General features: G+C 39.3%; 1 protein-coding gene and 1 long non-coding RNA gene across 3 annotated transcripts in view; both read left to right on the top strand.

The window, feature by feature from the left end:
- Positions 1-5352, top strand: part of MBOAT1 (membrane bound O-acyltransferase domain containing 1) — a 30563-nt gene extending 25211 nt beyond the window's left edge. For both annotated transcript variants that reach the window (XM_042461206.1, XM_042461207.1), the window contains exons 8-10: positions 1110-1302; positions 3351-3454; positions 5292-5352. In XM_042461206.1, coding sequence (XP_042317140.1) covers positions 1110-1302; positions 3351-3454; positions 5292-5318 — 324 coding nt within the window. In that variant the 3' untranslated portion in view covers positions 5319-5352. The remainder of the gene's footprint in view (positions 1-1109; positions 1303-3350; positions 3455-5291) is intronic.
- A 349-nt stretch (positions 5353-5701) lies between these two features.
- On the top strand, positions 5702-11592 carry LOC121927530. The gene is made up of 3 exons (XR_006103265.1): positions 5702-5820; positions 8525-8676; positions 9922-11592. It is a non-coding gene; the product is annotated as an uncharacterized LOC121927530 (long non-coding RNA).
- The last annotated feature ends 1122 nt before the right edge of the window (positions 11593-12714 follow it).

The raw sequence follows: 12714 nt of genomic DNA, 5'->3' as shown, positions 1-12714 counted from the left end.
ATCCGCTAGGGTTATGGGGCACAGGACCCCCGTGAATGTGGAAAAACTGCAAATAACAAAAACATTGTGTTTTACCTGAGAGAACACCTCTCTAGGAATTTCTAAGTCCTCCAGTACAACTCTGTGGTCACCATCTGTCAGACATTGACCATAGAATTGTGTTGGAGGAGCTCCAAATGCCTAGTGGAGTGTTCTCTCCAGAAATCTCTAGGTCCTTCAATGCAACTTTTGGTTCAAGTTGACCATAGAGTTGTGCTGGAGGACCTAGATATTTCTAGAGAGAACATATTCATAAAATCCATAAATAATCAAAGCCACAGAAGTCAAAGGCGCAAATGTGGAGGGATGAGTGTATTTGAAGGGATGTCATATTAAGAATGGAGTAAGCTTGTTTTCTGCTGCTCCAGAGATAAGACCTGGAGCAATGGATTCAAACTACAGGAAAAGAGATTCCACCTCAACATTAGGAGGAACTTCCTGTCAGTAAGAGCTGTTTGACAGTGGAACACACTTCCTAGGAGTGTGGTAAAGTCCCCTTCTTTGAGGGTTTTTAAACAGAGGCTGGGTGGCCATCTGTTTGGGGGTGCTTTGATTGTGTGTTCCTGCATGGCAGAGGATTGGACTGGATGGCCTTTGAGGTCTCTTCCAACTCTATGATTCCATGGGTCTGTGATTCTAATCAGAACATAAGAGGCATGCATGATCATAGTAAAGGCCTATCTAATGAAGTACTCTGTTTATTAAAGTGGTCAGCTCTAAAGATGTACTGAAGAATCCAGCATTATCCTCAGATGTTGATCACTCTTGGGATAGAGAGACATTGTACAGTAGTTTACAATCCCATGCAAACAGTAGTTTGACCAAAATAGCAGATTGTCATTTTTCTCAAACTAGAGCTAGGGAAGAATGGAAGCGGAGGAGAGAATAAATGACCCCAGGCTTCTGATTGCTTATCAGATAATATGAAACCATGGGTTCATCATTTAGCCTGGACCACCTAATTATTGTGCCACCAATGGGTGATGCTTCTGCTAGCTGAGGAAACATTTTGTCATTCGGCCTACCTATTCTCTGAATTGATGGTTGCAATGTTATATTATCCTTTCTAGGGTGTAGTGCTGCACAAGCTTTGCATCACACTTGTATGGCTAATTGTGTTCATCATACTTACCAAGAGCTTCCCAATGACATATCTTGTTGATGATCAGTTTATCAGCGAATTCTCATTCTTATCAAAACTTGGCTTTCTCTATCTGGCTGTACAAGCTGTAAAGGCAAAACACTATTTTGCATGGACACTCGGTAAGGTTAATTTAATGGCTATTAATATATATATATGTATACATACACACACGCACATGCACATAGAATCATAGAGTTAATGTAATGATTTTGGATATTCAGTTCATATAAATGTCTCATGGCATAAGACATTCAACCCATGAGCAAACTTAGTGCATTCCTAACTATATTCCTATCAGAATATAACTTCTGATCAAAAAATTGTGATTTTTCTAATTGGGAGACAATTGTTAACTAGTATGACCACAATACAAGGAATGTCAGGCATGCCAATGTATATGAAGTACGAGTAATTAACTTAGGAATATTTACGTTTTCCAGATTGTGCCTTCTTCCTATCCAGCTTTTCTATGACATAAGAATGTAAGAGTCATGCTAGAGTAAAACTTATTTTGTCTAGCATTTTGTTCTCCCAGTGGCCAGCCGTAAATCAGGGCATGAGTGCAATAGCATTCTCCTGCTCATGTTCCTTACCACTTTGTATACAAAGGCATCCTTTATTTCTGTGCCCTATACAAGCTGCTAGAGTCAACAGTCAGCCAGTCAATTCAAAACAGTAATGACAGGATCATCCATCTAGGTTACTCATTACAGACCAGGTTAGACAGTGCAGATCAGAGTTACTGCAAACATGTGATATACAAAAAGAGAGGGCAGTTTAGCAGGTCTGCTTCTGAACTACACATGCACCCACATGCTTATTGTATGCTACCTAAATTTGCTGACAAATTTGATGCTGCTGAATTTCAGCAAAAGTTAAAACAAGCAAGAGGAGTAAACAACAGTTAGTCCAAAGGTCTTCATCATTTGTGTCCAAATTATTGGTAAAAAGACTTCAAGCAAGTACTTTAAGGTTGTAATCGTTCATGGGCTGATGGTTCCCATCCCTGCTATACAGTAAGGATTCTGCAGTGCATATTAATATTTTTGAAGTTCATATTTATTAGTTTTAAAACATACAGACTAAATCACAAGAAAATACTTAGCATACAGAAATGGAAGAAAAGAAAGAAACAAAACTATACATACATAATAACTAAAACTAAACTACACTACACTAAATTAACACTATGACACATTATTAAAAACAAATCTGTTACAATAAAAAATAGTCTAACTAATCACAGACTAAGTAAAACACAAGAGGACTCTGAGCCCCCCTAACTGTAATGAAAGGGGCAAAAAACTATTAATACAAATTTATACTACTGTGCACCCTTGCTATCTGCGGAGGATCCATTGTGGATCCCCCTGCAAGTGCCGCTTCCCAGGGAAAGGTTCTGGGGCCTGGCCAGATGACCCTGCAGTCCCAATAAAATTCCCCTTCAGTCCTCAGATTTCTAGGAATACAATAACTTAAAAATTCAGTTGAGCATTTAGAAATAGTTCAGGCATCCAAAGAAAAGTGGAAAAGCAAAGCTGCGAAGGAAATGCTCACATAACAAATATACAGTCCTAGGCTTGGATATTTTCCATTTCTCACTCCCTGCAATGCTAGAAATTTGGGAAGTGAAGGAAAAATTAATGAGGGACAGAATTCTTATTTGGATGGGCAGTGCCTTCATTTGTCCTCTCAATAATTGAAATTGTTTTTGGTCTTGGATGTGAAAAAACTCCACATGATATGTGGATGCTGTGTTAAGGGGCTTGGAATCTGAGGGTGCATCCACACTGGAGAAATAATCTGGGTTGAAATCACTTTAACTGGCATAGCTCAGTATTGTGGAATTCTGGGGACTGTAGTTTGTTGCACCATCAGAGTTTGCTCTGGTACCGCAACAAACTACAGTTCCCAGAATTCCATAGCATTGAGCCATGGCAGTTAAAGTGGTGTCAACCCAGATTATTTCTGCAAAATGGATGCAGCCTCCCCTTGTTTTAAAACCAATCTAAGTTTCAAAAGCAGGTTTTGATATGACATGACAGTCTTGTCAAGGATAGGGAGATCAAGAAAAATTTAAGATCTGGCTAATCATCCCCAAGCCTCTGGACATGTGTAAAGTAGCTCTTTGGAATTAAGCCTAACATGTATTTCCCCTCTATTACAGCTGATGCAATCCACAATGCTGCTGGTTATGGGTTCAGTGGTGTTGACGAAAAAGGAAATTTCCATTGGGACCTGCTGACTAATCTGAATATAATGAATATTGAGGTAAGTTAAAATAAGACATAAAAGAGAGCTTCCAGAAATACAGGAATGGCTAAACAGGCTACTTGACTTTGTAGAGATGGATAAACTAACCTATACTGTATAGTAAACGGTTTTGACTGGGAGGAGGGGGGGAAAAAGCTGGGACCCCCCGCTAGTTTATCTGAAAACAAAATGGAGTAGAGTTTAAAATTTAGACCTCTAAATCAAATCCATTTACAAAGATTCTATAAACCTCAGCTGTCTATTTATTACCTTTACTGAAGGATGTAGACCTTGATATGGTTAAAATAATCTCTGTTTATGCAATTAATTTTCTGTAGAGAATTTTCAATATAACCTGTTAAAAGAATGATATATCCTTAAGTGTATTTCAAGAAGTTTCGGAATGACGACGGACTAGATGTTTGTAAATAAGAGCAGTATGGACTCATGCAATTTTTTCTTGCTTATTGTTTTCTTTTGTATGTACATTTTGTATGTTCCCTGATATATGTATTTTTTTATCTTCAATAAATTTTATTTAAAAAATAATAAGACATGGAAGGAGAAAGGGCACAGAACACGAGCCACTAAACAAAATGTCTTATGATAACATGTGCTGCAAGAGCTATTTTGTGTTTTATATGATCAAAGACATGGCTGGGTGTATCAGTATATCACTTAATGTTAAAATATAAAATCATAAAACAAAGTTGTTGTTTTTAAAAAATAATTAACTCAAGCTTTTGTTTTACCTTCTTGAAAATTTGAAGAAAGTATGTGTAATGTTTTGAGATTTATTCTGTGCGTGTCTATTTTTGTTCTAAAAAGAAGAAATCTGTTCTTCCTAAAGTTCTTTAAAAGAATAAAAAGACATTTCTCAAAGTACGTATGCTTCTTGCAAATGTTTAGTGAAAATGATTGTGCTTTTATCTATATAAGTGAACACCAAATTTCAATATGATTAAATTACAGATCACAAAGTCAGAAGTAAGCAAAGCACATGGACTAAGCTATTGGTATAATACTGCAATAAACACTAATACAGTTTTTAAAATATGGTAACCGTGTACTTGATTATAAGCCCAGCTCATGTATAAGTGGAGGGCAGGTTTTGGAACCAAAAGTATGGATTTTGATATGATCATGCTTAAGCTGAGAGTAAAATTTAGGTGCACACAACAAAGGATGAAACAGAGGAAAGTTACGCCAAAGCACTTATAAATTGTGGCAGGCATAACTGTTTTGTGATATCCTAAAGCTGGATAGATAGGAAGAAACTATGGTAAATCATAGCTCTGTGAGGTGTGTGAGAGGTGGCCAGACACAGGTGGTGCTAAGAAAATGCACACATGTCAAAAAAAGATGAAAAGGCAAAGCGAAGAAAATGGTGAATATGTCACAGCAATTATAGCCTTTAACTTTATAATGATAATTTTGCCTGATTTTAACACAGAAAAGCTAGCAAACTACACAAATGTCTTATTCAAATCCTTCAAAGCACCTTTGAGGTGAAATAACAAAGATCTGCCACACCATTGCCATTTTCCCAGCCAGGGATTCAAGCATTCAAACATTCAAAGCGGTGGCAAGACAGAGAGAGTAGAGTGATGAGTGCTTCCTTTACTGCTCCTGGGATGGACTAAACTCTCGCCTTTCACTCTATTCAGGGAAGAGGAGGTTCCTTTTTTAGAGAAGAGCTAGAGTACAGTACTTACATTGATCCATGGATAGGTCAGTCCAGTTTTTTTAGGGTCAATTTTTTGACTAAAATTTCTAGACTAAAGAGGAGTAATACGATAGATACTCACATGTTTAAAAGGTGAGCACTAACACACAGGATCGTCTTCTTTCCTAGATGGCAAAAGTTTTAAAATGTACTTAGAAAACTGGAATATCCACACCATAGACTGGCTTAACGGTAAGACTAAAATACTTGGGTGTTTTTAGATTGGGGGGGGGGCAATCCTCCCTAGTCATCCAGATGCCTACACTTAATCAGCAATTTATGTTCTAACTGAAATATCCCCATCATACATTCTTTTAGAGGATGAGAATAAGAATTAAACTTTTTTTTTGGAATTTCTCTAGAAAATAGTGATAAAGATAAGTAAAAAATTGTTGGATCCTTCTACGTCAGTCATAATTGGTACTGCACATATTGTAGATCCTTCCCCAAAAAGGCTGCCAGCTTAATCCATTTGCCATTTTAAATCCGTCCAATACTTTCTTTTGTTTTTTTTTTCTTTTCCCAGTGTATGCTACAATCGAGTTCCTCATTACCGTACAGCTTTAACATTTCTTCTGTCAGCAGTTTGGCATGGTGTTTACCCTGGTATTATTTTACTTTTATCACTGGTATCTTTATGACACTAGCAGCCAGAACAGTAGGTATCTCTTTCCATTTTTATGTCCCTATGAGTACAATCCCAGATATAATTAGTGACACTGGAGTTCTTTTAAAATTATTGGTACGGTATAGTGAGTATGGATTGCATGGATTCCCAGAGCATTTGTTTGTCTTGATTAGTGATCAGAACTAACTAATTAAAATCAATTTAGAAATTTCTAGTAAAATAGATAACTTAAGGGCTTGACAGACAAGCTCTATTCCCCCCTGAACAGGCTGGGTTGGGAACAGCAGCCGCAGCCCCACATGATTCCTATTTATGCCCTAGAATGGGACTCATAAGTGCTGCACGTGAGCAACGCATTCGTGGTGTCCCCATCTGTACCTGGGGTGCGCAGTAGGGTTGTTGAGCATGTAAACATTCAGCCCCCGCACAGCCTAGTTCGGGCCCAGGCCAGCACAAGTGCCGGTCTGTCCAGACCCTTAATTATTTTTTTAAAATTCGGTATGCTAAAGAGCCAACAAATTTACATTGCCCAGTTGGTTCTATAATAATAATAATAATAATAATGTAATATAAATAATAATATAATAATAATAATAATAATAAAATAATATGTTTATTTTATAGACCGCTATTCCACAATGATCATAGCGGTGTACAGTAAAATTGTAATACAATACAAATTACAAGGTGACAGTTAAAGGAGGGAGAAGTCTCGTCCTTCAGGCAGTCCCTGATGTTGCTGGGTTCGCTGATCGCTCCTCTGAGGCCAAGAGACAGTTGAGGAGGAGGGTCCTCTCCTTCAGGCAGTCCTCGATGTTGCTGGGTCTGCCTGATCGCTCCCTTTGAGGCCGAGATGACAGTTGAGGAGGGAGGGGCCTCTTCCTCAGGCAGTCCTCGATGTGCTGGCGGGTCTGCCGGATCGCTCCCTCTGAGGCCGAATGACAGTTGAGGAGGGGGGGCCTCTTCCTCAGGCAGTCCTCGATGTTGCTGGGTCTGCCTGATCGCTCCCTCTGAGGCCGAGATGACAGTTGAGGAGGGAGGGCCTTCCTTCAGGCAGTCCTCGATGTTGCTGGGTCTGCCTGATCGCTCCCTCTGAGGCCGAGATGACAGTTGAGGAGGGAGGGGCTCTTCCTTCAGGCAGTCCTCGATGTTGCTTGGGTCTGCCTGATCGCCCCTCTGAGGCCGAGATGACAGTGAGGAGGGAGGGGCCTCTCCTTCAGGCAGTCCTCGATGTTGCTGGGTCTGCCTGATCGCTCTCCCTCTAGGCCGAGTGACAGTTGAGGAGGGAGGGGCCCTTCCTTCAGGCAGTCCCGAGGTTGCTGGGTCTGCCTGATCGCTCTCTGAGGCCGAGATGACAGTTGAGGAGGGGGGCTTCCTTCAGGCAGTCCCCGATGTTGCTGGGTCTTCCTGATCGCTCCCTCTGGGCCAAGATGACAGTTAAAAGAGGGAGGAGCCTTCTTCCTTCAGGCAGTCCCTGATGGTGCTGGGTCTGCCTGATCGCTCCCTCTGAGGCCGAGATGACAGTTGAGGAGGGAGGGGCCTCTTCCTTCAGGCTGTCCCCGATGTTGCTGGGTCTGCCTGATTGCTCCCTCTCCAGAAGGGACGCCCCTTTCTAACCCTAATACGGACCCAGTCCTTACTTTATGCCCGTTTGTAACGGGCCTTAGTTTTCAAAAATTCAGGCAGGTATTTCCTTCTCTCCTAACCTTAAGACAAGTACAAAGGACAGGTGGTATGAATAAAATCTCCCATATAATTTATTTTCAGCTTCATTCTGGTAAGGATACAGGTTTTTAACTTCAATGGGATTAAATGAATATGTAGTAATACTGTAATTATTTTTCCAGTTCTAATGTAAATGTAATTGAGGTTTTTTAAAGCTTATTAATAATTAACTAAACATGTTAAACCTTTCCTACTATCTTTTCTACATTTGGGTTTAAATTCATCATTTTGTGAGGTGTGCACATGGAGAACACCTTCCTCTGCATTTCAATGGACAACTCAGAACATTGAATACCATGTATCAAGAACAACCTATATTTTTGTATAGAGTAGAGAACTCCTAAGTGATGGAAAAGACCTAGGTTTCCATGCTGAAACTGAGTTTTCTTTGGTTAAAATTTTTAAAACACACCATTTTGTATAGAGCACTCAGTGTGTGCCCCATATTATGATGCAGAAGGGAGTTTCCTGGAAATCTTAACCCTCCCACCACCTCCTTTCATTCTTACAGAAAAATGTTTGTAGAATATGTCTGCTCAAGAATAATATACTAATGGGGAGGGGGGGCTTTAATTATAGAATGTGATAGTTAGGGAGTAGAACCTCTAGTGGCTCTTTTCTTCTTGTCCCTCTTTGAAAACTGGTAGGGCAGGAGCCATATTTCCTATCTTGTTGCCTGGGCACCTTATTCTGAGTTATGTGAAAACACCACTGTTGCAGCTAGGGACACCAGGCAACTAGGGTAGTTTGGTATTTTACTTTGGAGACTTTGGGGTTGTGTGATGCACACTGAATTAACAAGGACATCAAAATAATGAGATACAATTGCTGCTGCTGCTAGCACTCAATGCCTTTCTCAACCTTAATAACAGAAAAGGCGAGGACAAGGATTGTTATATACCAAAACCTCATCATAATTAAGTGACAAACACATAAAAGTAGAAAATCAGAGGGGAGCAGCTATTAGTAGATTGCTTTTAAGGGTTTCTGTATTTCTTTGTTTTTAAAGATAAGAAAAAATTATCGTCACTACTTCATCTCTCCAAAGCCTCTCAAGATGAGCTATGACATTGCCACATGGTTGGTAACTCAGCTAGCTGTCTGCTATACTGTTGCACCATTTGTTTTCTTAACTGTGGAGTCTACAATTAAATTCTACAAGTAGGTTATCTCCTGTTATTGTACCTGTTTTTAAACTTAGATTTCCAATAAGTTAGCCAACCCTAGTGCAAAACCTTAGGAGGTCTCTGTATCAAGCTGTCTTGTATCTGGTTTGTGATAATGACTGAATATATTTGGTTTTGTTTGTTTGCATGCTTCTTGCAAGCTTAGGCACAGTTACTGTATTCAGTGTCACAGTGCAGTGCCTTGCACAGGACTATGTACTTAGGTACAGATATACAAGTACAAAATACACATGCAGTAAGAATCCAGAAAGAGTGCATGGGTTTGTTATAAGACCACTGGTGCTGCTCTGTTTTAAAGCTGTTTAGATATTTTGCATTCTGCCATAACACCCAGAAATTGTAGTAGACCAATAATTTCTGTGTGTTGTCCTTAGATAAGGTTTAATGTACTGATCTGAAACTTGGCAGAGTAGAAGAGGCTATTTTGCAAATGGTCTTCAGATATGTAGGTTAAATAAGGAGTTTCTTATTTCCAGGCATTTAAAGTTGAAAGAAGGATCCCCAGCAATTTGACAGCTATTGTCTTCTTTTTCCATAGATTTTGCTGAGATTAGGAAAAGTCATCCTGCTCCCACTAAATATATAACCCCATGCATGCAGCAGAGAGGACATTTTCTCCTCTTACTCTCAAACTCATTACCTCTGAAGATCATATTGTATCCTGAGATGGTGTTGTGCGTTAAGATATCTATATGCACAGAAGGCGATGAAGTGGGGAGATGGCTTCCATTCCCCCCAAAGAATACCCCTCCCCAAGAACTTGGCTCCTAACAACAGCAACGATAGAAATACTAGGATTTTCTGAAGTATGAGAAACATTGACGCTGAGAAAAGATGGCACATTGTTTAATGACAATGTTGTGTGTAGGCCCCATAAAAGCTGAGGGGACAAAAGTATGGAGATCACATAATAAATGTCTAGTATGGACACTTCATAGATCTCCTGTTCAGGGCCTCTACATGCAAAGTTATGCCTGCCAAACAGATATGAGCCCCTTTACGATGTTTCTTGTAAACTGGCAATGAAAAGCTACCCTCCTCTTCAAAGGATTTTTTTTTACTGGTCCAGAAACAGAATGTGTTGTTGTAATAATGCAGATGCTTTTGAACACTGTAGGACATAACCTGATTTTCAGTTGTTTATATTTCTGTCTTTGTCACTAATAGGTCACTATATTTCTATATGCACATTTTATGTGTACTTGTGTTCCTCATCCAGCTGATTAGATCTTCAAAACACATCAAAAAGTGGCAGCTTTCATGTCAAGGCACAAATAACTTTGAAGTCAACAGGAAGCAGAAATGATCTTTCAAAGGGAAATTACTGATCCTCCTCAGTTGGAAAGTGGAAGAAGCAGTACAAAGAACTCATCATTATTGTTGTTGCATTTAAAACATTTTATAAAGGACAGAAGAAAACTAATGATTTTATAGTTAAGTCTTGTTACTGGATAATGTTTATATCCTTTAATGGAAGAGATGATCGCTTTTATATATGTGTGTGTTACAGAAAATGTTTTAATGGAATTTTTCTGATGGATTTAAATTTTTGCACATGTTTTTCATCCCCTAATGTCTGTCTTAATGAGCCAGTACTTTTGAGATGAAGGAAAAATTAATTTACTGGGTTAGTACTCCAAAGGCTTTGTCAGTCTCCCTACATCCCAACTTCATGAACTGGTTAAAAACAACTTGTATATCTATAATGCCTCCAATGGAGGATTGCAGAATATTATGACTGCCCTCCTTATTGCACTAAAAAGAGGTAAGAGTTTGTGACTGACAGCGAACAGGAAAGAACATCAGTGTATCTGCAGCAAGCAGGGTGAGACTTCTGAAGGAAAATGTTTGTGAACTGTTAATCAATAGGAAATAGGAAAAAACAGCTGAATGGTTGGGGGAAATAACCATCAGAAAATAAGGTGATTATGGAACATGGAATACCTATGGTTTCCCATATTGTTAACAGTATAGATTGTTCTTGAAGTGAGAAAATAATGAGTCCTTGGCAGTTTGAAAGAGAATCAACTGCTATGCCAAACCTTCCTTCATGTTTTGCCTGTATACTCAGCATGGGCGATTCCCTCCTTTTTCAAACTTCATAATGTTTGGCTGACACTCCACATCTATTTGATTTTGCCTGCATTGATAGTTCCATGACATTATTTGTTATATAAAGACAAATTAAGAGCCAGTGTAGCATAGTAGTTTGAGTGTTGGACTATGACTCTGGAGACCAGGGTTCGATTCCCTGCTTGACCATGAAACCCACTGGGTGGCCTTGGTCAAGACACGTGCTCTCAGGGGAAGGCAGTGGCAAACCACCTCTGAATAAATCTTGCCAATAAAACCCCTCAATTGGTTTCCCTAAGGGTCGCCATAAGTCAGAAATAATTTGAAAGCACAACAACAAATACAAATTACTTGGGCACTTGAAAAGAACTCAGGGAGACTTTGCATTAAGCACTTGACTTTTTCAAAATATGGTTCTTCAAACTTTCTGAATTTAAAAATAACGCTTCTATATTTTTAAAATCTAAATTATTTTCCCCTGTTGATTTTTTAAAAGTAAGATATCTTATTGTAAAGGAAACAGGGCGAATTAAAAGTAATTCAACAGACCTGAATCTAGCTTTGTATATTTACTTCCTTGTAACCTCCATCCTGTTGCTCATAATCCTTCTGTTCATGGAACAAAACCCATTCTCTTCCATTGACATCTCCACTTTTTCTTTGGTTACATATTTGAGAACTTCATTTTCTTCCTTGCTTTCACATTTGCAGTTGAAAAATACTGAAATCATATGTATGTTTGCAGGCAACATCAATATTTTCGTATTTATTGTAAATAAAAAAACCTAAATAAATAAAATCAATTAGTTCAGTAGAAAAAGGCAATGAATGTACAAGTTGGGTTGTATGAATTATTTTGATGTGAAACAATATTTTGGGAATTAATATTGGTGCTGTGCATTATCATGTCATTGCATACATACGTACATGCATAATTGTGTATTTATATGCTTGGACATTTTTCTACATTGCTTTGCAGTCTAGGGATTTCAAAAATAGACCTTAAAACAGTATAAAAATGATTTTAAAAAAAAATCAATACGTAATTTTTCAACTGTAATGACAGTTTTAATCGGTGAAAGAAATTATGAAAAACAAATTGAAAAGGCCTTGGAAATTATGCAATTGCCACCAAAATAATAACTAATTCAGTGCTTGGTGCTCCCTTTGGAAGGCCCTTTCATAATATATATTGCATTACAGTTAACTTTAACTGCCATGTTTCCATCCTGTGGAATCCTGGGATTTGCAATTTAGGGAGGGCATTTAGAATTCTCAACTAGAGAGATCCAATGCTTCACTAAACTACAAACTCCAGGATTCCTTAAGATGCAGTCAGGACACTAAATTGAAATCATAGTGTTGTAACATCATAGTGTGAAAGTGTCCTGAGAAAAAGAGTTTCAGGTACATAGCATCACCACAGAAAAGGTCTTATTGGCGTGTTACAGACCACCCTAAAGCGGGCGGTCTGCCGCCGCTGTCATTAGCTACGCCGAGAAGCCCCGGCGGCCAGACCACGAGGCTTCCTGGCGCAGCTAAAAAGGAGCGCTGAAATGGTGCTCCTTTTTGGCTCCTGGAAGTGGCGTCGCAAGGCCTGCACTCGCGGCGTCACTTATGCCACACCATGTCCAGACGCTGTGCGTCCGAGACGTAAATATGGTGGTGCCCGTGTGGACGGGCACCGCCATTTACTACATGCTCCGCACGTCCTAGGAACGGGGCCGGTTAGGAAGGTGAAACCCTAACCCTAGGACACGCAGAGCACATAGTAAATGATGGTGTGTAACGTGCCATTGAGTCCTCACCTCACCAAGAGTTAGGCGAGCCATTGAAGTAGCCCTGAATAAGCCAGGAGAATCATATTGTCAAAGATGCACTACGCAACTATTGCATTGGATCCTTGGTATCTGCTGGGGTTTGGTTTCATGACCGCCCC

This window comes from Sceloporus undulatus, chromosome 4 (genome assembly GCF_019175285.1).
Source record: "Sceloporus undulatus isolate JIND9_A2432 ecotype Alabama chromosome 4, SceUnd_v1.1, whole genome shotgun sequence".
Lineage (NCBI taxonomy): Eukaryota > Metazoa > Chordata > Lepidosauria > Squamata > Phrynosomatidae > Sceloporus > Sceloporus undulatus.
The sequence above is the reverse complement of the archived record's forward strand: the minus strand, read 5'-3'. Positions and strand labels throughout refer to the sequence as shown.